This window comes from Pagrus major, chromosome 7 (genome assembly GCF_040436345.1).
Source record: "Pagrus major chromosome 7, Pma_NU_1.0".
Classification (NCBI taxonomy): domain Eukaryota; kingdom Metazoa; phylum Chordata; class Actinopteri; order Spariformes; family Sparidae; genus Pagrus; species Pagrus major.
In genome coordinates this window covers 25939958-25965031 of record NC_133221.1, presented here as the reverse complement: position 1 = coordinate 25965031, position 25074 = coordinate 25939958, and the positions used below count along the sequence as shown (strand labels likewise).

The following is a 25074-nucleotide window of genomic DNA, read 5'->3' as shown; positions in this document are numbered from 1 at the left end:
ACTCAATTTTAACAGTACAAGATATCCAGTAGTGTAAATGAGATGGTAAATAGCACCAGGAGAATTATTTTTTTATCACAATGAGTGAAGGTGTAATTACATAAAAGGGAGCTTCAATTATTGCTTTATCTTTCCCCAATGGTTCAAAGTTTCATATCTGTGTGGAATACACTATGAAGTGTTTCTTTTTCTTTTCTTTTTTTTTTTAACAGATACTTCTCTGCACCTTCTAACACATGGCAGAAGCTCAAACTGTGAATGCAGATGGTGTGTGTGGCTCGGTTTGCGAGCATGTGTGTTACTCAAGGCAGGGAGCAGAGAAATCGTGATCCTTACTTTTGATTCAGCTCACTGATACAGCCTCTGGCCGTACGATCCCAGCACAGCTCGTGCTGTATGTGCTCATGGTAGTGTAATACATCTCTGTAGTAGGTCTCCAAGTGTGAGGTGCATGTGGTCCTGCAGCTCAGTGAGATGACACAACCTGAGTTATAGCTTCACTTCCCCACCTGGGCTTACATGTGTTTGCATTTGCACTATATAAAGCTGGATAAAAGCCTTACCAAATGGCAGCAGAGCACCACGCTGCTGCACTTACAGAGCTTAAAAAATACAGAACAGACTGACATGAACCCTGGTGTCTTTCTTAGCTTAATTAGGATGCAACAGCACTCGTCAAAAAGAAATTTCCTCCAGGAAAAACCTTTCAACGCTGCAAGCATAATGACTCATCTTCATGTGGGGATATTATTTTATTTATCTTATCCCTCCATGGTTTAAGACCCCTGTGTTGTTTTTATTTGCTTCCTTTAACTGGACTGTTTTTATTCTCTTTCTGCGAAGCACTTTATAACCTCATGAAGAAAAGTGCAATTTAAACAAAGTTTGAATTGCTTTATTTATATGTGTTGCATATGTCACCTCCATATGCAGTATTTAACAATCCGGACAGAGGCCTTTACTCATATATTTGCATGAATGTTCCTCCATTAGTATAGTTGTTAATATTAATGTGGAAACTTAAAGCTGGAATCTTGCACAGCAGCGATGGACTGGGATGTGCAGTGTAGCAGGTCTGTCTGACAAAATGTCACGATATAAATATTTGACGATTTGAATCACAGATTAAATCTGAGCCGCGGAGTGAGATGACATTTGTGAAAGGACGCTCCGACAATCAGCAATTTTGGATTTTCAAGTGAGGAGGAGCACAAGTTCATTCTTTGACTAACATATTTGTCACTCAAGGTCCGCACACTAGTCAGGATTCCATCCAACTGTATAGCAAATTTTAACCGAATTTCGAGAAAATGGGAATGAATGCTTCTTTCCATCCATCACCGTTATGCGATTATTAGCAGGTGGTTCACTGAGATAAGCAGTAGGTGGCACCGATTCTCCAGAGTGAAAAGCAATGTAGAAAGCACAATGGAAAATGGACGTTCTTGGTTGTTTCTTGTTTTATTGTGAAAGTTTTCATCAGATGTGTGTGAAGCAAAGTGAAAACTGTTTTAATCTGCCGCAATATTTGCAAGCGTAGAATACTTTTTATTTATTTATTGTGAAAACGAGAAGTTTTGGGGATTTTGCTTTTGCTTGCAATTTTCTTTCAGCCTCTTTTGATACTACATTTCAGAATGCATTTGAAACTACATTGACAAAAGTCTTTATCGGCAGATGGAGTTTGCTCAGTTGTGATGGTGGTGACTCACTTGTCATCACAACTGACTGTTCAACTTTGTTCATCACTTGTGATGACATCAGTGTATGTCGTATATATATATATATGTATATATATATATATATATATATATATATATATATATATATATGAAGAGCCAATAAAGGCTGTGAAATGATGTTATAAGCTTCAGAAAAAGAGAAAAGTGGACCTTTTTTCTCCCCTGTTTTGATTGGTACAGTAGCATCTGCACCCACAACAACATGATTTGCTATATAAAATGCAAATCACCACTATATGTGTGCAAAACAATGCTGTTCTCTTCACTCTACTTAGTGAGAGATCATCCAGGTGCAAAAGCTTTAGGCTAATTTAGGAGTTAAGCTTCAGTCCTCGATTTTATTTGGCTTGATATTAAAACGATTTTCAGCTTTTAATTAATGGAAACAGGAATTTGTTCATCATCTCTCAGCATATATTTGCCAAAGTAATGTGATAACAAGCTGTCAACCCCAAACTGTGCATCAAATAAAACTGTGAGCTGTGTGTATTATGACATTTTCATCCGTTAATCTTTCAAAAATATTTTTTATCTTCAACAGTCTGTATTTGCTTTGGTCTTATCAACATTGTCTTCTCTGCCGCTGCTGCAACGACCCAAATTCATCCTATCTGATCTCAGATGTTTTTGATGCATTGTGATCTCCCCGTACCAACCAATCGCTGTCCATCATCTTTGGCTTATCCAAGCAGACAACAGCCTCCAAAAAAATGAATAAATAAACAAATAAAACTCCCTCACCTTCGCCATGTCTTGCACGAACAAACAACATTTAAAATATTTAAAACAGAGGATGTTTGAATACATCTGCAAGCATATATCTTCCTTAAATAATGCAGCTACATCTTCCCAGAGTCTCCTGAGGAACAACAGTAAAAACTCAATTCCAAAACAAACCAGAGGTATCGGTTGAGTTTCTTCATCCCGTCTGCACAGCCGAGTCTCCCTTTCTCAGGAAGGCAAGACGCAGTACTGTGATAATCCTGTTTTGCATTATGTTCAATGTTAGGTGTGTTTAATCTTGATTGAAAGCCTTTTCCTAAAAATAAAGAGAGGTGCTGCAAATTCAAACATCTGACAGCTGCGGTGTACCTGGGTGCTGCATATCGTTCAGAGGAGCGTGGAGTGTGGATGAAGTGAGGGGTGCGATGTCTCTGCTGATTTCTCCTCTGGCTCATTAAAACTTGATGAACCTGAACACTCCCTCTAAAAGCAGCGGCGGCTCTTTGACAGAGCAGGCCTTGACTCTGCCCATTAGCATAATGTGTTCAGAGATAGAAAGGGCCAAGATCACGAAGACAGGATTTAAAGGAAGTTGGGCTTTATCTTTATCTTTATATCAAGTCACTTTAAATAATGCTCAGACAGCTCTGGCCGAACCATTCCATTTATTTCATTTCCTACCATAAAGTTATAATCATGAAGGCTGCTCTAATCAAATTACCATGTGTAGTGTGAAAGCTGTCGTGGAAAACCCTCAATGCATCTCTGCTGCACAGAGCGTTTTAGCATCTATCAGCTTTGTTTTGAGTCTTCACTGTTTTGATTCACTATTATCACTCTGACCAAAAACTGATAATCACACTGTGAGGGTTAATTTAGTTTTAGCTAAAGAAGACAGTGGTCAGGGGTTGTTATAGTGTAAAGTTCATGCACGCAACGTGTTCTGGTAATCCTGTGTGTGTGTATGCAGTTTGAACTCTGCAGGAAACAATACAGTACAGAGAGGCAATCACAAAATCTAATTACATCGAATGACAATCTTATAAATACAGCAGTTTCAAAAATGGGCTTTTACATTTTGAAAATTTGAAGGATTATAATCTGATGAGAAAGGATGACAGTTCCTGTGTAACTGAATTCTGTGTTGTTTTAACATTGTAATCACTAAAAATCACATTCAAACTATAACCTACTACTGTAGTCAGGGTTAGGTCAGATTACCCTGACATGTAGTCAGTAAATGAATAAAAGTACATGGCCACTTTTGTAATTAGTAACGTAATCCACTACAAAAAAAATGTAATCTAATCTGAATACTTTTAGATTAATTCAACATAAAACATGGAAATTGTTGCACTTTATATGTTTCTTTAAACATCTCAAAACATTTTCATTGCAATAAAATGCATTTTGCCTATTTCGCATTTACAGTCAGCCCTTACAAATACAGTACTGGCACACACTGCCAGTGTACTGTGTGTACTGTGTGTACTCTACAGCATGTGAGAGGCTGTTTCTTTCGTGCAAGTTCTTAGTGAAATGCAACATAGAGGACTTTGCTCTTATGATGAATGAGTAGCACTGACTCAGTAAGTGGAGCACTTGTCTAAGAAACTCAGGCAGACATGCTTTTCATGAGTTAATAAAGCAGTGGCCATGAGGACAAGGTTCCTATATTTTTAAACTGCCACATTTTAAAGACTTGATCAAAAGTGTAGTCGAGCAATCCTTGCCTTTGTAAATATAATCTACACATCTTTTCAAATGTAATCTGGGCTAATTATAGTTACTTATTTTTGTAATGTGATTACATGTAATCCGTTACTCCCCAACACTTGTTTTAGTGGAGTACTAATTACCCAGCTCTTCTATTTGCTGCATGCAAAGACATAATTTCTTTTGTGACTTCTCTCCAGTGTTTAACCGCAAATTGAAAACCTTAGATGATTGGATCCTGAATAATTCACTGGGTTAAATCAATGGACTACAGGCGGCAGCAGCAAGACAGAGATGAATTTATATGTGAAGTTGCAGATTGCGACTTTTAAAAATTTAAGCAGTTTCTCAAAGCAGCATCTCTGCGAGTTAAATATGTATGGCCGCTTGCAAAATTTAACTTCATGGGGACTTGCTGAGATCCCTTCAAAGACAACCACAGATCCCTAAACCTCACCAAACAGGGTGGATTGGAGCATAATTCACCATGTATCACTGTTTACTCCATATGCGCCGGTGTATACAGCAAAAAGAAAAATTTGAGCTTCCTTGAGTTTGCGAAGAAAATGTATTTGGTCCAGTGAGCTGCAGGAATAGAGCAGATATCATCTCCTACTTAAGTTGGCTTTATGGGACGCATCCTTTGACAAACACCAATCCTTGTTTGTTTACCTGCAATGGCTGGAGGGTGTGCTGATGCATAATAATGACAGTGTGCGTGTGTGTGTATATGTATGTGTTCATGTGTGTGGATCGAGTGCCTGAAGCTACCCACCTCCTATCTCCAACACCAGATCTCATCTTTTTCAGGAGGACCACTGTGACCAATCTAACACTGCCCCAGGAACAGAGATACTGTGTGTGTGTGTGTGTGTGTGTGTGTGTGTGTGTGTGTATGTATGTGTGTGTGTGTGTGTGTGTGTGTGTGTGTGTGTATGTATGTGTGTGTGTGTGTGTGTGTGTGTGTATTGGCTGCCATCTGGCCCTGCCAGCACCCTGCCTCTCTGCAGCAGCTCCTGACCCGTGTGGCCGTCTAACAGGAGCACTGAACCTGTCTGCCATCTCTAACAGCCCCAGTTCAGAGCCACTCCAGACGCGACAGACACGCAGAAGGAGAAGAAAAAAACAAAACAGAAAAACGCCATTATCTGATTGAAAGACAAAAGTAGGAAGCTTCACATCATCACCCAAACCAATCCCTGTTCCTCTCAGCTATAATGGAACTGGTCGGGGGGTGGGGGAAGTGATTGAATCGTAGCGTGGCATCAGATGAACTCAGCATGGCACTGAGGTAATTGCACATTCTTTTTTTCTTCTATTGGTGCTTCTGCGGGCACATAAAAGTCTCATTTTGAACAAGAGGGAATGTATTGCCTCTCAGGGGATTGATGAGTGTTACATGGCTGTAAGTCTCCGAATGAAACCCTTTGTAGGCATGAATGCATTGACCACATGCTGCGTTTAAGTCCAGCTGTAAAAATACACCGTGTCCATTCACCGTGACCGTTCGCTCTGCATCGCATCACATTTGAGCTTCGCAGTGATTTATTTGTTTGATCGATTTTTTGATCTTTTTATTAAAAGTCACTCAGCGATGTTGGCCTTTGATGTGACACAGAGGGGGACAGCTGCGCAACTGATGAGCAATGCATTCTGGGACCAATCAAAGGTGTGCTGAGTATGAATGTGCAATGAGCGGTTGGCGAAGAGAGCCTCCAATTGGACCAATCTGTTTTAATTAAATTTCCCTATCTGCTTCCGACAAACACACATGCTCTCCCTCACACATGCAAACACACACATTAAGGTGCTAAGTCCTCCCCCCAGGCTGACAAACCCTCAGTGCTGGTGCAAAGTGGAAGGGATTTCTGGAAGAGGGAGGGAGGAAGGAGGAGGAGGAGGAGAAGGAGGGAGATAAATCGAAGGCAAATTTCAGTTCAGGTCAATTTCTGAATGATGATAACTTAATATTCTCAGGATGGAGGGAGGTAGAAGTGCTTATGTGTGAGTTGTTGCCCTACCTGCCATGCCCTCACTCTCCCAGTCTAATATCTCTTTCCTCTCTGCTTCTTTTTTTTTCTACTCCCCCTTCCCTCTTCCTTCTTACTGTTCTTCTTTTCCTCCCTGTTGCTTTTCTTCCTTCCTTTCTCTTTTTAGTTTACTGTGACTTCTGTGACACTTTTAAGGTTACAGAAGTGCTTACTGACATTCAGCGGCGGACTCAGGATGTTTTCGGGGCGGGGCAAAAAATAAAAAGGGCACCAACTGCAGGGGGTGGGCCACCAGCACGCAGAAAGGGCACTAGAGGGGCACCCTACGAGGTACTTAACCATGTTTTGCGCACTGAAAAGGCACTCTAGAGGACATGTCACCATGTTTTGTCCAATGAGAGTGCACCCTAGAGGGCATGTCACCCGATTTTGTCCACTGGAAGGACACCCTAGAGGGCAATAAATCATATTTTACACACTGGAAGGACACCATAGAGGACGCTTTATCACGTTTTTTCCACTGGCAGTGTACGTTAGAGGGCACTTCACCACATTTTGTCCACTGGAAGGGCATCCTAGAGGGCACTTTCGCAGTGTTGTTTCAAACATGGGGGCCCAACCATGCCCCAAGTCCACCAGTGCTGATGTTTTTCACTTGTCAACCCTTGACCTACTACTGTGTGTGCTTGCAACCCCTCGTCAGAGGACAAAATATTCAAAAGAGCAAAGATTAGAAATAAAATCCTAGCAAAAAGTCAGAAAATTAAGCATAATTTAGTGCAGCAGAAATGTTTTTTTGCCCTTTTTTTTACTGTGGTAATCATCTGCCGACCCTTTGTAGGAGTCCTGGCCCGCATGTTGGCCAAAACTGTTTCACAGTTCACTGTCAATCTAACCGCAGAGCTCTAAGCTTTCCCTCCCTGCACATATTTCCAGATTTACAGTAACAGCAGTGGCGCTTTGTGCCCCCATTTCCTCCCACCAACTACCATGCATGAGCTACATCCACGACTAATGGACTGAATTAGACACACACACACACACACACACACACACACACACACACACACACACACACACACACACACACACACACACTCATTATTCACTAGAACATTTCCTGCAGACATAAACACACCTGGTAGGTTGTAGCCTCAGTTGGGGGTCTTTTTGCGGTTTCATGTCTGTGTGCGTGTGTGTAGATTGAGATTGTAGTTGAGTCTGCGGATTCTGTTTGTGTGCTAATTCCAGAGGGACTAGAGTAAAGCATGGAGATAGAGAGCAAAAGGATTAGGAAAAGGAATGCACACTGCAAAAAAATAAACTTGAAAAACAAGAAACATCCACCCTGAGCGTGGAGTCTGTGAAAGCACTTTCCCACAAACATTAATCTTGCTACTATCACAGCTGATTAAACATTGATTCAACCTATCAGGTAATATCTGAAAAGCAAGAATCTTAAGTACTAGCAGTTACAGTTGTATCCTTGATTCAAGCTTAAACACCTTGATGAAGCCGTGGGGAGCAATCTCACATTTAATGTGTGAAGAATTTACTAAGGAGACCAAAATAAAAACTGCTGATGAACTTTTACACTTGTTTTAGGTCTCAGTTATCAACTTATTAGCGTAAAATGAAGTTTTTGCAGTGTAGTGACAGAAGACAGCTGTGGGAGATAAGAGCTGTCTGACACCAGTGGGAAATGTCACAGCTAATACACATCACATGTGGAGGAGCTCACACTGGATGCCTTGTTTCCTGCGAGATGTGTGTGTGCGTGCGTGTGCGTGTGTGTGTGTGCGTGCGTGAGTGAGACGTGAGCTTACTTGCAATGAAATTCCACATGTGTGAAGCACATGTTGAGTGCATGTTCGTGTGCATACCACCGACTGAATTTGAGTGCTTTGCAGTCATTTGATACGCAACCCGTTCGACGATATATCAAGCCAGACACAGACATAAAACACTTCACTCTGAGCTGTGCCGGTGCATTTAGAGACGCTTGCGCGTGCTTGCAGGTGTATTGATTGTTAAGGAAGTTAAAAATACACACAAAAAAGCTGTATTAGTACTCTGAAGACACACAAATGCAACAAACATGTATCATCAAAGTCATTTCAGGAGCACTTTATAATAACTGTTATTAATAAATGGTACATTTATGATTAAATAAACTTTAGTCGATAAAATAAATAACTTTAACTTTAGCTCAATTAACTATAAGCGTACCATTTATCTATTTATATGTTCATGATGGTTATAACAACATGTTTTGTCATTTACTAATACTGTATTTTAAACGTTCTCTCCTTTAAAGGGCAAATCCGCAAAATCATTAGTCCATATAAAATCTGTTTCAGTTTGGCTTTTAGTCAATTGAATTGGCCAAGCTACAAAATTCCTGGATCCTTCATTTCCCATAATGCAACCGATAGCATCTTTTAATGAGAACCTTACGCTGCATTCCACTGCACTCGACACTCACAAAAAAAAAACCCCGCCACGGAAAAGTGCAATGGAACGGTCATCCAACACTGACATAAACACACATCACAGCTGTACGGCGACGCACAAAGTGAACAATGACTTTTTATTTTTTATTGCGTTATAAAAGCAGTAAAGACAACTTTGTCATCCAGTTGATCTGTGCTCAATAGCAGTCTTTGAGAGTATGTGTTAGGAGTCTGACTCCTCCTGTCTTTTTTTAAGTGCCCTTAACTGTTAAATCAGCTGCTGTAGATGCTCGTGATGTTCGCACACTTGCCATTCAAACAACCATTTGCGGCTGTCCATGTTTTTCCGAGCAGATGCGCATACCTGAAAAGGGCTTTGTCTGTCTAGTGGATGTGCTTCATGGAAAAGGCAAAAGTCAATGATGTTAAAAAAGTCTAATTTCTGCCTTGCACAAGAGTGTTGTGGCATTGCATCTGCTGTGTCCTCACATTAATTAACCACTGTCCAGTGGAGGACAGGACTGCATAAACAGGGACATAAACAGGCATAATCACTATTTTAGACTTTGGCACGAGGGTAAACAGTTTAATGTGTTGTAATGTTTACACTCCGTTGTGCCCCTGGCTGGCTCTGTCTCACTGTATCACATATTACATGGCCTCCCTTCCGTCCCCCAGCTACAATATATACTGTATATTATCTGTACTTCTGTGTGTCTTTATACTGAGGGAAGAAGCCAAAGAGAAACATAGAAATAAAAGTGATTCACAGTCTTCTTCTCTTTGTTTCCTCCTTTGTCTCAATAACTTCTGCCCTCTGTCTCGCTCTCTGCGAGCATAAATCTTATTAAAGCTCAGCGAGGGCAGCGATCAGCATGCTATATATATATAATGCATGTGTACGTGTGTGTGTGTGTGTGTGTGTGTGTGTGCCTCTTCATTGTGAAAATGCTAACCAGGTGTAAATAGTGTGGTTGACATGCTGCTGTCCCGTGTGTCAATGTATTGTAATTGTGTACTATGGAGCGGAATATATATACTCATCAGCACACAAGTGTAGGCAAAGAGATATCCACTGCATGTGTGTGTGTGTGTGTGTGTGTGTGTGTGTGTGTGTGTGTGTGTGTGTGTGTGTGCACATGTTAACAGGGTGGGTGAGATTTCCTACCCACTACAGATGGAGGACCATATGAGCAGTGAATTATGAATAGACTGTTTACCAGGATGGAAGTCCGGGGCTCGACAGGGACTCCATACACTGTCCCACAACTGGATGCACATATGGTTGTCATGACAACCTTTGATAAATGTACTGGTACAGAAGACAAACAAATCAGTCTCCTACAAAAATTTGAGAATTGGAAGGAGGTGATCGTGGAGACTTCTGGGGACACATTTCAGACTATGACTAGTTAATTGGGGCTGGTTTGTCCAACTGGGGACAAAAGCTGTGTCCCAAAATTGGGAGAAAGCTGATTTCTGGTAAGCAGTTAAGGTTAAGTCTCCAGGACATGTAAATCTGTAATTTCTTGAAAAGTTACCAAAGAAAATGTGTGTGTGTGTGTGTGTGTGTGTGTGTGTGTGTGTGTGTGTGTGTGTGTGTGTGTGTGTGTGTGTGTGTGTGTGTGTGTGTGTAGTTGAGGTCAGGTTGAGGGTAGGAGGTTTAGTATGGATAGTTTCCTGCCCTCCCTGTGTACAAGGAACACACACAAAATTCTTCCTGCACACGCACACACAGTAACACAAAGCACATACAAACCAACATTCCCACGGCACACACACACACACACACACACACAGACAGACACAGACACACACAGGCATGGATAAAAGTTGATAGAAACTGTAAAATCGGATGTTCAGGGCTCTGTAATGTGTGTGTGTGTGTGTGTGTGTGTGTGTGTGTGTGTGTGCCGGACTGGAGTGTATGTGTGTTCGTGCACACATCCTGAGGTTCAACTGCAATCTGTAAACAATGTTTCTGGCTGAGTGAAGAAAAACAAGAAGCGAGGGGTGAAATGTTCAGGAGAGAGTAAGAGCGCACGCGTGTGTGTGTGTGTGTGTGTCTGACAGAACAAGAGCGAGCAGGAGTGCACTGAACTGCAGATGCCTGACTTTCACAAGCAACTGCAGAAAACTAAGACATATACAGTATCTGTGTGTGTGAACAGTCTGGATACTGTCAGCGGAGGGCAAAACGCTCCAATAACTTCCACTTCTTAATAGGGGAAACACTGACTGTGATGCAGGACTAATAGCAGGATATCACAGCGTAATATTGTTCAGCAACACGTTGACACGGCAAGCCACTTATTTTCCTCTAATTAACAACCTGACAATGAAATTCGTCGCACTGGTTACACTTCTCAGTGTGGTTATTTTCTGACATCGCCACACAACAATTAAATTAGCGCCTGCCCATCACAGCCCGAAGTGGAGCGACAGCTGAGTCCCCATTTAAAATAACTTGCTGCTGGGTTAATGAGAAGGACTGAATGGACGCCAACATGGGAAGAACATAGAGAGCTTATTTAAAGTGACATTAAGCCATTGTACACACTAATTACTTCCAGTATATGACAATGACCTGAGAGGGGGTGGGCTTTCAACCATTCATCTGCGTGGTCATGCTGAGCGATAAGGGCCTCGATAAGCAGCCAGAAACTATTAATTAGCCCGCATGGATTCATACTGTCGATGGGGTTTTTGTTTATACTGCTGATGTCGCTCTTTCCATTTAATCTGTGAGAGCCTGCATAGTCCAAAAATTGTCTTATTTTCTTTCCTATTGTTTTTTTCTTTTCATCTCTTGCTCTGCCACGAGGAAGGTGAAAATCACCAAAACAAAGTTTGGACGAATTTACTGTGTGAAAACAAGGCAAAATAAAAAGCCATCATGGGGAGCTTTCATCATCGTGGAGGTACTTTGATGAGTGAAATTATGTGCTGAAGGCTGGACTTAAAAACACACACTAAAAGTTGATTTGCATGCAATTTGTGTCCTGCTTTTAAACATTTTTGTGGCAACTAGAAGGTTTTTACGTGGTTTATATATTTATTAGAGCTGTAATGATAAGGTCATTATTCTATTAGTCGACTAAAAGAAAATTAAACAGGCAACTACTTTGATAATTGATGAATCATTTACAGGAAAAAATGCCAAACATTTGTTGGTACCAGCTTCTTAAAGCAACATTATGTGATTTTTTAACCTTAAAATAACAGCTTCAAAGTCATGTTGATGGTACAGTGTCTTGTAATAGGGTGAATCACTTGTTTCTGCACTATGTAACTTCAGTGGGATGACAGTATTACATACATGTTTACTTCAAGGGGCGCCAAATCGTAGAAAATGCCCATTTCTACATAATGTTGCTTTAATTGTAAGGATTTGATGCTTTTCTTTGTCATTTATTAAAACAAATAAAGAGTTTTCGGAGTTTGGACTGTTGGTTGGACAAAAGAAGCGATCTCAAGACGTCACTTTGGATTTTTGGGCATAGTTATGAGCCTTTTTTTTTCAAATGCTGACATTTTATAGACTAAACCATTAACTGATTAGTCGAGAAAATAAGCTGCGAATGAATCAATGATAAATCATCTTTATTTGTAGTTCAGATCAGACCTAACCTAACTTCGATACAGCCTCTGCAAAACAGAGCGGCCTAATGCAAACAAATCGGACATGGGTATCTGGGATGCTGGCTGACAGCTTCCAGATCACAACCGCAGATAGCTCAGTGTGCTGTCCGTCCACATCAAAGAACTGCTGATCCTTACAAGGTCCGAGGTCCTGGAATAACCTGCATCAACAATCAGTGGGGGTTTGCTCTACAGCCGGGGGACGTATCAAAGCAAACCCGCGCAGCAAACTGTGTCAATAATTACTCCGTGTCATAGGGTACAAAAAGCAAAGAGTGTTGCACTTTACAGCTCACTCACTTCCCTCCTTTCTGGCTAATATTTTTGTTTTTCTCTCTCCGGACTACTGCCTCTAACCCATCTGGGTAGATCAATACTGGGTAAGCTGAGGTGAGGCGAGGCGAGCTTGAGTGGGAACGCTGTCAAAGACGAATGGTTAGATGTGGGGGTTGACGGGACTTGGCTAATTCCTTTGCCTTTCCCCTTTGTTTATGAAAAAACACGGCTTACTCGAGACGCTCACGTAAGCATCTGCTGACTCCGCAGACAAGGAACGAGACAGACTACCCTGACCGGGGTGAGGATACAGAGTTCAGCTGTGCAATTTGAAAGAACTGCATACTTTCAAAGGGCAACAAACTTGATAAAGTCAAGGCTGCCTGCTGCCTCCCTCCGCTTTTCCCGACCAGGCTCCCAAACAGCAGGCTAACAAGCTGCTCCCTGTTAAAAGCTGGACATGACAACTCTTCTGTGAAATCCTAATCCTGGAGAGGCAACTTTACAGTGTACCTTTGACATCTTGATGTGAGACATCCTCAGTCACTATCCCCCGCCCTGGCTAAAAGATGAGGTAGATAATTCGCCTCTGTTGTGTGAAATCTATGATGGGAAATGATTTAATTAAGATAGGCCGAGGAGTCATAATTAATTCTGCCTCTCTCCGAGTCAGGCTTACTGTCAAGAACACAGGGAAGGGCTCAGGCAGAATAAATTACAGTACAGTTGTGTGTGTTTGTGTGTGTGTGTGTGTGTGTGTGTGTGTGTGTGTTTTCCCCCCTATCTGAGGGGGTAATGGGTGTGGAGCGCTTAGTTACTGTACTCTCCCCGAGCTGACAGAGAGTAACGTCAATTCTTTAGGAAGAGTCAGTGCTCTCAAAGTGTAACTGAGCCCGGTGGCACTTTTTTTCAGGCATCTCCCACCATCTTAGATCAAATCACATTTCAGTCCGGGAGTTTATTTTGTGTGTCAGCGAGGAGCATCCTCTGGGGAGCTCTGTCAGTGACAAATGAGAAATTGAAGGATTCGCGGCGAATGAGCTCCTGCCAGGCAGGTTGTGCTGGAGACGGGAACAGTCACAAAGGACCCCTGAACTGTCTCAGACGTGTGTTTCTCCATTAGGCTTCCTTTCGTTTGAGTCTCTGGCCTATTTTGGATCTTGTTTGGACAGTGTTAAGTCACCTGAGGCTGTAATGGGATGAAATGAAGGTTCCCTCCAGGGAGCCATGTGCCTGATCTTCCCATCAGTCTGAAGACATAGAGACAGAACTCTTTGTCGTTGTTTAATCCAAACTAGATTCAGCATAAATCACATGACATAAATAGTTTAATAATTTAATCTCTAAAAATAAAATAAACAATAATAATTTATAGAGATTGGAGATCATTGCTGCTGCCTCCTTCCTACGTCCTTAACGAGTGAGCAAACATCTGGATGTGGACACAAGAGCTGCAACGATTAGTCAATTAAACGATTGCAAAGGACTAGATTTTGATAATCAACTAATAGTTTCAGTCATTTTTCAAGCCAAAATTACAAACACTTGCTGCTTTCAGCTTCTTAACTGTAAGAATTTGCTGCTTTTCATTGTCATTTATAATCGTTAATGAAGACTCTTTGGCCTTTTGACTGTTGATTGGACAAACAAAGCAATTTGAAGAAGTCACTTTGATGAGCATTTTTTTCGCATTTTATGGACTAAACAATAATTCAGTCAATCATGAAAATAATAAGCAGATTAATCAATGTTGACAATAACTGTTAGTTGCAGCTCTAGTGGAAACTGACAACTGGGGGCCTAGAGCCTCATTCATCATGCATTTCTTGGAGTTGACCCCCTTTCCAAAGTCCAATACTAATCCCTCTAGCTGCATATTCTCAGAGCTTTCTAGCCTTGGCCAAACATGCAACAACTGTCTTATTATCAGGAGACGACAGGCAATAATGAGTGCGGCCTGAGCCAAGCAACTGCTGCTTTGAGCTTTCAAAGAAAGAGCCTAATTAAAGGCTGCTTTGTGACTTTTGTCACTGTTTTTGACTGGTGATTATGGGCCATTCATTGGGGAGGATTCGTCAGCTATTTGCGGGTGGCACACACCATAAATATCATCGAAGCGCTTTGCTTATGTTGTGCCGAACCTGCATTTTCCCCCGGCGAGTCTCGAGATTTACCCGCTCTAATTTGCAGAACAAATTCCTTTACTTTCTGCAGAATCTCCTCGTGCTAATAAGGACGTCTCATCAACAGCAGTTCAGAGACAAATTAGGCTGTTTAAAAATGCAGACTCCTTGGTATCTTGTCTGTGATTTCTTGTAATGAAGTACCGGGGAGCGGAGCGTCCTTGGCACTGAGGACAAGTTCAGCAGAACAAGCCCTGCGCTCTTTGGGGCAGATTTGACTAATGGTAGTGCTATATTAGCCCTCCGCTGGTCAAGAGCATCTTCTAAATAGCCCCTCCACCATGACTAAAACCATGAGTCTCCAAAAAGTGGCCTACTGTCTTATTTGGGCCAACTCTAATTGTCTCACTAATCTCTCCAGCATTAAATGACCCAGAGAAACTGCGTCCCACCGGGCAGGCTTACCCCGCTGATTGGAGACTCTGCCTTTTGTTTTGCTTGGCATATTAAAACAGCATAGGCGGCTGATGGAAAGCCTACAGAACTATTGGAAATGTAATTAAGGGCTAGCAGCAGCTTTTAAACGGTTGACTAGTGCAGAAACAAACTGTGCCCCTCAGACAGCAAAAAGTTTAATACATGGGAAATGAGTGGCTCAATCGATAAGCAGGGCGTCTTTTGTAGGAGAAAATTCAATGGAAGACAGAAATAGGCTGCTTCACCGCCTGCATACTGTTTCTCATTTTCGCAGTGGAGAGCCAAATTTTATGGCAATATTTGCTTCAAAAACAGACAAATAGAGACCTCTCTGTGAGATATAATCATTTGTCAGGACAATTTCATCTTTCATTAAAATAAAAACAAATAGCTGCTGTAAACTGTGCCGGCATCAACTGAACCTCCAGTGTTTTGTGACACAAAGCAGAATAGAATAGAAGAATAGACGTCTCGCACACTCCTCAGGTGCTGAGGTGAGGCCGAGTTGAGAAATGCTCCAATCAAGCACAATTATTTGTTGAAGCCAAACTCCACGGCCATTTCACATTGACAGTGAGCATCCTATTGTCCCGAAGCAGCCAGACAATCACATTCATCATAAACCGCCTCTAATTTGATACATTTTTTTCTTTCGCAAACTGCTTTTCCAAACAAGTCGGCCTATGGGGCAAGTGATTGAGCAATTATCAGAAACAGATTCAGCCAGCCCCCACTGTGGCCTTTTGTCCCTGGCATCAGCTGGTCGGCCAGGATCATTAGAAACATTTTCTCCTTGTGTTTTCTTCCTCCAAAACCTCAGGCTTTGTAGCCTGCACACAGGTAGTAGAACTAGTAGTCCATCGCTGGCTGTCTGTCAGTGCAGTGAAATAAAAAATACAACACCAAAGTCTATCAAACACCGTCTCGCTGCGCTGCCTCTGATAAATATTCATGATAGCAGCTTGAAAACCAGCTGTTTTCCTCCCAATTAAAGCTCGCCGAAATCCACCATTTCAAAATAAATTGTTGCTTTTTTAATTAACAGCTCATGTTACTGGGCCAGAAAACAACTGAAAGAATGCAGCACCCATTGCAAAGACTTACATGTGTGGGACAGGATGAGAACATGTGGATAACAAGGCTGAGTGGTGGTGCTGCTCTCCCCTGGCCTACAAACTCCCAGCAGGCTCAAGTAATGTAGAATACCCAGGGAAAGGGTGGTTATTATCCTATTAGACCCTATCAGAAGGATGTGAATACTGCCGTGGTAACAGGTATTGAACATCAGCCCAACTAGTCGCGCAGAGCAGATCAAATCAAGTCATCAAAAGATCCTTCTCACATCAAAGCCCAGAGCAGACCTGGACACGTGCCTGCCATACCAACGGCGTTGAAACAAAAAGCTGAGCAGCCAAATCCGGCACCGAGCGCAGACGGCTGCCCACTTCAAAGGCAGGGATCCGCTGTCCAAGGTCATTATCTGCAGGTACACCCCCCTAAACACCAGTGGTCAACGAAGGCAAGCAGAGAGAAATCACAGAGGACTTACCATCAGGAGGCTGGGCTGGTGTGAAGTGAGGAGGTTTGTCTGAAAGAGATAAAAGAGAAAGAGAGAGAAATAGGTTTTTAGTTTTGGGGAGATTCAGAGACTTCCCAGGGGTTAAGGCCAAGTAATTGAGTTGCTTCAAAAAAAAAGAGACACATTCTGTCTACAGGCTTTGGCTTTGCTATCAAACACATTCTAATTCAGCATCTAGGCCCTGCAGGAACCACGCTGAGCTAATCGTCAGGAGTGCATCATTGTTTTGTCATCCATTGTTCCCATGGTCTCCTCATCCCACACCACACCGCATGACTTTTTCTGATATTATAAGAGCACATGAGAATTGAGAACACAGAGGATTTGTTCTTTGGGTTAGGGAGTTGGAAAGTGTGAGATAATATTTGAAAACAGTGCATCAGTGAAAACTTATTCAGTCCCCACCCCCACCCCCCCAGCAACCACATGCAGAATCAATCAGATACTTTTCCCCTTCATATATCAAATGACATCATGCTACTCTGCAGGTCAACACCCAGCAGACGATGACATAAGGCTTGTCAAGTGTTGTGGGAACCATAAAACAAGACCTGTAGTGTCAGATGACTGAGTATGGAGTAACACTCCAGGGAGGAATCACATGAAACCTGAGAGGTTATTGTTAGGGACAAAAAAAAAACAAGCAGAATTAGAATTAGGGCATTGTTATTTTCGGATTAATCTGTCGACTGTTTTTCGACTGACTGCTTAGGCTACAAAATGCCAAAAAATGGTGAAAAAGCAATTTCCCAAACCCATAGGGGATGTGCTGAAATTTCTTTTACTGTCTAACAAACAAGTCTGGAAACAAAAAATAATCACTTTACAATCTGAGGCAGAGAAAAGCAAACCCACATTTGGGTTTTTGATTTGACAAACAATGGTGCAATTATTCAAAGTTTGGTAGATTTATTGACTGATTGATAAAATAACAAATTGTTTCACCACTGAACACAAAACATCATTACCTCTTGGTTAGCTTGTTAATTATGCAAGGCTATAAGCAAAGTGAGAAATCCACGAACTAGAATGGAACTCAGTAGAGTGCACCTCCGACCTCCTCCAATGCCCAACGGTCCACTTTAATCAAATAAAGCCTAATCCAATATCAAACCCAATCTCCCTGTACATTTAAATCCACAAGATCCTATTTTTTTTAGGATCTGCATATAATTGTACTCACTCCTAGATACCAGCCAAAGGTAGAACCAACAAACCAGCACTGACACCAGCCCAGAACCAGCACTTGGTTGGCTTTGGTCAAAAGGGGGTATAAAATCCAGACCCTAATCCTAACTCTAACCCTAAAATCCATGCATTATTCCCTGAGAAATTGACGAAAATGTTGAAAAATGACCTGTCTCGCAATGTTAAAGTAAGTGAGAAAGAATTCCTGGATCTGTCCCTTTAGCCGGATCCTAACCAAAAGTTAATGAGGACTGTCCTGGGCTGAGAGCCATCCTCCAACCAAGTTACAGGAACATTTTGTTCAGTATTGTGTAATACTGCTGATAAACCAACCAACCACCCAACAAACAGTCATGGGCGACAACATAACCTCTTTGACGAAAGTAATAAAACATATCCAGCCCGGAGTCGTGCAGAATCGTGTTTTGTGGTAATTGTACCCATTTCTTCACCTTCACCATAAATATAACCTTAAGAAAGCACAAGTACTGGGATGATCTCAAGATCCTCATAATACACTGGTCACAGCACCCAACCTAACTCTACCGAACCACTATTTCCACTCTTGTCAAGTCGGCTGCCTGACTCGCTAAAGCAGAAACCCCAGTAAGTTGTCAGAGCTGCCTCCACTAAACAAACACGGCAACACACGCATTCAGAAAGGATGTGCAGCCACCCAGCCATCTCTCCGATGTCTTTGCACTGTGAGGGATAATGAGGAAGATACAACACATCACATCAATTACCCCGCTAACACATTTTTCCGGGGCCCCGTCAACCACCGTGCCGAAGCCTTTCTCAGGACTTCTGCGATACCCGTCGGCATCCCGAGACACAGCTGAGTTTTAAATTTAGGCTCACTTAGAATTGCTTGTCAACAGCCGGGGCTTCGGGGGAGAGAGGGACAGAGAGAGAGAGAGTAAAAGAGAGAGAGAGAGAAAAAAAATGAGGAGACTGGAGAGGCGAGGCTGGTGCTAGAGGTGAATAATGAAGTGTCTGCTGAAGCTGTTTCCCAGTCAGTCATGACGGTAACTGATTTCCATCTGGGGGGGATTTCAAGAAAACATATAAAATGAGGGGAGCAGAAGTTGGCATGAGGAAAATCTAGAAGTTCTGCTTGCACACATGAAAACAGACGCATGGGCTGCACTTCCTGTCTTGCATTTGTAAGCATGTCTGAACACACACAAACACACACAAACAGATACAGATGTACTGTGGCACGAGGGAGCCCGACGGAACGGGGAGACGCCAGGAGAAGCTAAACGACTTCTTCACATTTCCATAATGAAAGGACAAGATAAGGTCTATCCATAAACGTATCGGGCTTTCCCATCTCCCTCTGCACCTGGCAGAGTCTGCATGGATTCACGTGCCTGTGTGAATGTCACAACATGGCCATCATTCACCCTATATCTCCAGCAAATCAATATGTGTCCGACTGTGACATTTAGCCATGTGCTGGAGAGATGTGCGTGCGTACGTGTGTCACCTTCCCCTTTGGTGTGTTTGATGAATAGTTGTACAGAATGAAAAAGCGAGTGTGCGCTTGTGTGTGGGCTCCGTTGGCAGGCGGTAGAGTTTGAGAGGGGGGGTTAGTGCGCAGCCTCGCTTCACCCCATATGGTGACAATTGAAATTGCGAATCTGAGGTTGCACGGCTCCTCTAACACCACCCCTCCTCCTCCTCCTCCTCCTCCACTGCTACCAGCACTATCGCTATCCTTTCCAGCTGTCCTTGTGGCCACATGGTGAGGGCTCTCGGCAACATAATAGAGCCCCTTTCACTTCATCAATTTCTCTCGCGCACACTTCTTTTCACTCGGTCATCTGAGAGGTGAAGATTGGCCCGCTTTAACTGGGTTTGTATTAAATCTAATAGATTCTGCCTGGCTGAAATTGATTCGGTAACACGGCAGGGTTACAAATGAACCACCCTCCTCCTGGTCACCCACATCCACCAATTAGGACGAGAAGGAAAGACAGATGGAGACGATAGAAAGACAGAGACACTCTCTGAGAAAGAAGTCCACCTAATGCACGAGCATTCTCCCGGTGACGGGGACTTTGCCTTGTGCATGGCTGAAAAGTCAACAGCCTGATAAGAGAAAGTCAGCGGAAAAGGGCTGACATGGAACAACAACCATGGCAGGAGAGTATTAACAGAGCCTGGGAGTGTTTCTCAAATACCACTTCAGCCAGAACTTGGCAGCATGAAAATGACTGTTAACACTGTGCTTTTTCAACTTATTTACGTACTTATTTCAACATCCTGAGCTATTATGTGACACAATTCTTGCAAAGCTCATTTTGGAGAGTTGAGAGAAGTTTCGCCTTTATGACAGACTAAGCTGGCAAGGCACTTAGAAGTAAACTTGTGTGAGAGAGTGAGGAGAATGAATAAGTCAGTGCGAACACAGGAAGGCAAATGGTAAAGGGAGTGCACCTGAAGGTGAGCTGTTGGTGATGTAATAAAAAAAGGTGTCATCCCGTCTATTTCTATTTTTAATGTCAACGTGTATTTCAGCCATGTTGTGGAGGCTAATGATTGGCCCATTCAAGGCGAACCTTGTCATGTCTAGAGTTGAATATAGCAATACTGAATAGAAGCACCATTTGAAATTAAATTGCCTTTGTACAGAAACTCATTGAAAATGAGTATTGAACATTTTTAAATAATACCGAGAATCAGGATCGTCAATAGCAATTACCTCTCAAAGCAGAACTGCACTCAGAAAACCCTGTGGCCCAAAAATCTACTGTGATGCTCGCCATCAAACCTGCCACTAAGCCTAACCCTAACCCTAAGGCACACAAACATTATGCCTCCGCCTCTTAATGAGCCACTGTACTCTCAATACACAGTGGTGAAGGAACGATGCAGTGGCAGCAGATGATGGGAGCGGTTGGGGCTTTCCAGGCCAAAAGACAAATTTTCATCCTCCGTAAATATTTTATTGCCAAACAGTGACCCATACATCTAAGTTTAAAGTTAAAGTTGTAAGTTTCTCTTGAACCAACGTACAGTTGTTGAGGAACAGGAGCACGGCGAAGCCCAGTGTAGATGTGGCCAGCAGGATCAGACAGATGTTGCAGGGGATCATGAAGTAGCGCACAACCAGGGACACCTTGTGCTGGTACCTGCGGTCCTGCTCCAGCGGCGGCGGCGAGGGATAGTGGCACCCGCTCATGCTCCACTCCAACGACCCCCTCCCCTCCAGAGCGGAGGAGATGACGGGACGAGGAGGGCGACGAGGGGTGCCCAAAGACCCGTTGGAAAAAATGATGGCGGTGGGGTGAGGGCAGAGGATGGAGATGAAGATAAAATAAAAGGCAAAAAAAGATGCGTAATGGTTGGTGTTTCAGCTGTGGTTCCAGCTGTGCACCCTGGCGGAGACCCGGTGACTGTTTCTGTCAGAGAATCGCAGCAGCAAGCTTTCAGCGGCTTCCAAGTAACACATTTTTAGAGATAATAACATCCATTTGGAGAAAGAGGACAGACCGGGGGACAGAGATGTTGGACTCCTACAGCCCCCCACCTGTCCACACGACCTCCATATTGCTGCACCGGCTGGGAAAAAGACAAACTAATGGACTTTGAATGAGCGAGTATGTGTGTGCGTGAAGTGGTTTATACTTACAGCGCAAACATGTGTGTGGATTTAAGTGGGTGGTGATAATGTGTTTGTAAAATGTGCTTTTGGCATGAATGTGTGTGAGATGCACCTAAGCCAGAAACGTGTGTGTCAGGATGTGGGTGTTATGGATTGTCAAATATCCACACGGAGCATTTCCAAGGCAGACCGACAGTATATCCAAAAAAAGGGATCCTCTCCTTTCTTCCCAGTAACCCTGACTTGTAATTAGATGGCCGTGAGAGGAGGCTTTCTTGTCAAAAGCCTTTACAAACCAAGCCAAGGTCTGGTGCGCAACAACAACAACATGTGTCACAAGTATTTCCCTAAGAGGTGACAGCAGAGCATCTTTTTCAGCCTCCCTGTGGCTGCTGTCTGTTGGGGCAACAAGAGTTCGCTCCTCCCCTGAGCAATGATTTGCCCGACGTGCCTCTAACTCAACACAGCTGCTTCTTTGTATCCACTGGACTTACTCCTTCGACTTATGGTCTGGGAGCTTGTGTCACGGTGAAGAGATATACGACCACGGCATGTAAGATCCGTCCAAATCTGACACCGCCACCAGAGCAACTTGTATCTGCTGTAGCGTGATGAGCAGGATGGCTCCAAAGCAGCTGTCTGCCTCCCGCTAAACCATATGCTCTTGGCTTCACAGAGGTGAAGGTTTGCTTTTTCTTCCTCTTCTCTCCTGCGTGTCTGCCACCCCTCCTCGGTTCAATAACCTTTATTCCCGGTCAGTCCCATGGAGTGGGTAAGCAGCTGCCCCCCACCCCGCTGGTGCACTGGGGCTGAAAGAGGGTCAGAAGAAGTGGCGGATAAGGGGGAAAAGTTGTAGAGGAGAACGATTGCAATCCCAGCTCGCCCTGTCAGTGCAGAACTGTCTTCTACCCCGAGCAGCTACGGATGAGCAGCAAAACACAGAGACACTCTAAATGAATACACTCATGGATAGAAAAGGAGAAAGACCGGTGTGTGATCAGAAATCAACCAAGAAGCTCGAGGCAGAGATTTGTTGGGCTTTCTTCCCTTGTATCAGCGCCCTGAGAGAGAATCCCAACCGAATAATGAGAGGAAAAGGTTCCCATTGCGTCCTGATCTTTGTAAGACTTGGGTTGATTTAGCTTTGTCTATTTTTTCCTTCCAGGAAAGAACTTGTCCAGTCTTTTCCTTTCTTTCTCTGGTTTGCCGTCTCTCTTTTATTCGCTTCCTCAAGCATCCAGTCCCTTTTCCACTGGGTTGTCTTAGTCCAGAGGCGCTCCCGGTGTTCTGGCTGCACGGATTTATGCACCAGCTTCTCCTCTGTGGGGATCCAACATTCACTGGCAGCCAAAACAACAAATTAGGCTCCGGGTATTCATAGCGCGCTTAATCCCCAGGCAGCAGGTAGTGGTCCCAGTGTCAGCGCACTCAGCCAGCTGAAGCAGGGTTGGAGTGAGTCAATGAGAGAAGTCATCGGACAGACACGGTGATACAGAGAGAGAGAGTAAAATGGGAAGGAGAAGGACTGTTGCCAAAAGGAAAAGCAGCTCCTGACATTTGTTTTTTTTTTCTTTAGGAGAAAACAGCGGCGGCGTGTCGCCGGTTTCCCAAACAGTCTCCTCCTGAGCGCTCCTCTCTCAGCCCTCAGCCAGCGGAACGGATGAGCGCATAATGAGAGAGCCAGTGAGATAGTGCGAGAGGGAGAGAGAGAGGTGGGGGGAGTGGTTGAGGGGCCGTCTTTAACAAAGGCAGAGGGGAGGAGGGGTTGGAACTGGGTGAGGGAATGGGGAAAAAAAGAAAACGAGCGAGAATAAAGGCTTTGGGGAATAGTACTCGAGTCCTGTCAGAGTGGGGAGGGGGGCAGCAACAGTGCAGCAGCAAAACAAAAGAGGGCCACGGTCTTGGGAGATGTCAACCAACTCCTCCATTTGTTTACAGCCTAATCAAAAGAAAGTCTCTTCCACAAGAGCTGGAGAATTTCCACAAAGATTTAATGAGGCAAACTGAGAGAAAATAGGCCTGCGGAGGGAGGGAGAAAGCAAAACTTAAACACATTAAAGTCAATCACATATTGAGTCTCTCCAAACAGCCTAACCCACTTGTTTTTGACCGATATGTGTAACCAGTGCAGAAAAAAGCCTGAGAAACTCCACATGCGTTCCACACTAACAAGCCAATATTCAATTAATTAACATTCCCATTTGGATCCTTTTTTATCACTTCTTCACTCACTTCATGACAATTGGAAGTAGGTTTCTTTCCCCCATGTTTAAATAATATGGCAGTAAATGAATATACAGCAGATCTAATGATCTGAGGCGGAAACATTTCTGACCCATTCCATAGCATGTAATCTTTTGCCCTTTTTAAAAGCAATGTAATGCGATAATGAGGTCAGAATGGAGGGGTGGTAACGCTTTGTTTTAGCAAGATCCTGCATCAATATCTACTTTGAAACAAACTCAATGGCAGCAGGCAGCAGATGCTAGGCGGTATCTATCATCAATTATTTATGTTTTTTTCACTCTCTCTCTATCTGTGTCTCCATCTCCATCTCTGCCGTTCAATCCCTCCACTCTGCGCTTCACACAAGGGTGTGCACAAGCACACACACACACACACTGGCAGTGATGCACACAGTGGCTGCATCCACAGAGGAATTGCATGAATGCACACACAATTGGCTTTTCTGTCTGGTAGAAACTAGCACACACACATACAGCAAAATGGCTCCTTCTGTCTTTTTGTCTCTATCTGTTTTTCAGCCTACTAGGACACACAACTTGGACACACACTCATACTACAGTACACTCTCACACACAGAGGTAGGTGATCTTGCTTCACTCCAAAGTCATTTATCTCTTCGGACAGTGTTCATTGCAGAGCCTAAGCTGAGCTCTGTGGGGGAGACTTTAATACGAGGGGAATCAGGTTTTCAGTCTCCCCACTGAGGGTCAGGAGTTCACCCCCCCATCATCAGCAACACCACCCACCCAGAGGTGCCTCTCCCCCCTCTGCTCTCTCCAGTAACGATACCCCAGACAGTCCACATCGGCTCTCACATTGCATAACAAAACCTGATTGATGGACTGACTGAAAAGAAAAAGGAAACAGCTGCTGTCGTATTTGCTGCCTCTCTTTTGTCTCCTTGTTCACTTTTATCTATAACTGTGTCTTTATCTTCATGCTCATTGACTCGACGAGTTGGTATTCAGGGAGCAGCAAGGGGTTAAAGCAATTACAATACACAGAAGTACATAACATGGCCAAATCACAACTTGTAACCATGAATGAAATGCCAAAATGAGCCCAGCAGAGGGAGCTAGGGAGTCACTCTGATCTGCTACCACGACCCAAATAAGATCTTCCGTCGACATCAAAGCTCAGCTGCTTTGATCCATTTTTAATGGCACAAGTATCGCACAAGGTTAACATCTCCCTCTGAAGGCTTTGAAATGGCAATTTCCATTAAGGAGCCAAAGGGGCTGCTCTCTTGTTTAATGGTCTGGCAGGACTAAAAGTTGCTATGTGTGTATGCAAATGCACATGTA

General features: G+C 43.3%; 1 protein-coding gene across 1 annotated transcript in view; it reads right to left on the bottom strand.

The window, feature by feature from the left end:
- Positions 1-23142, bottom strand: part of LOC141000258 (agrin-like) — a 173448-nt gene extending 150306 nt beyond the window's left edge. Inside the window, exons 1-2 of the mRNA XM_073470933.1 lie at positions 20935-23142; positions 16693-16731 (exon numbers count right to left, since the gene is read on the bottom strand). Of these exons, the coding sequence (XP_073327034.1) occupies positions 16693-16731; positions 20935-21100 (205 nt within the window). The 5' untranslated portion in view covers positions 21101-23142. The remainder of the gene's footprint in view (positions 1-16692; positions 16732-20934) is intronic.
- Positions 23143-25074: the final 1932 nt, after the last annotated feature.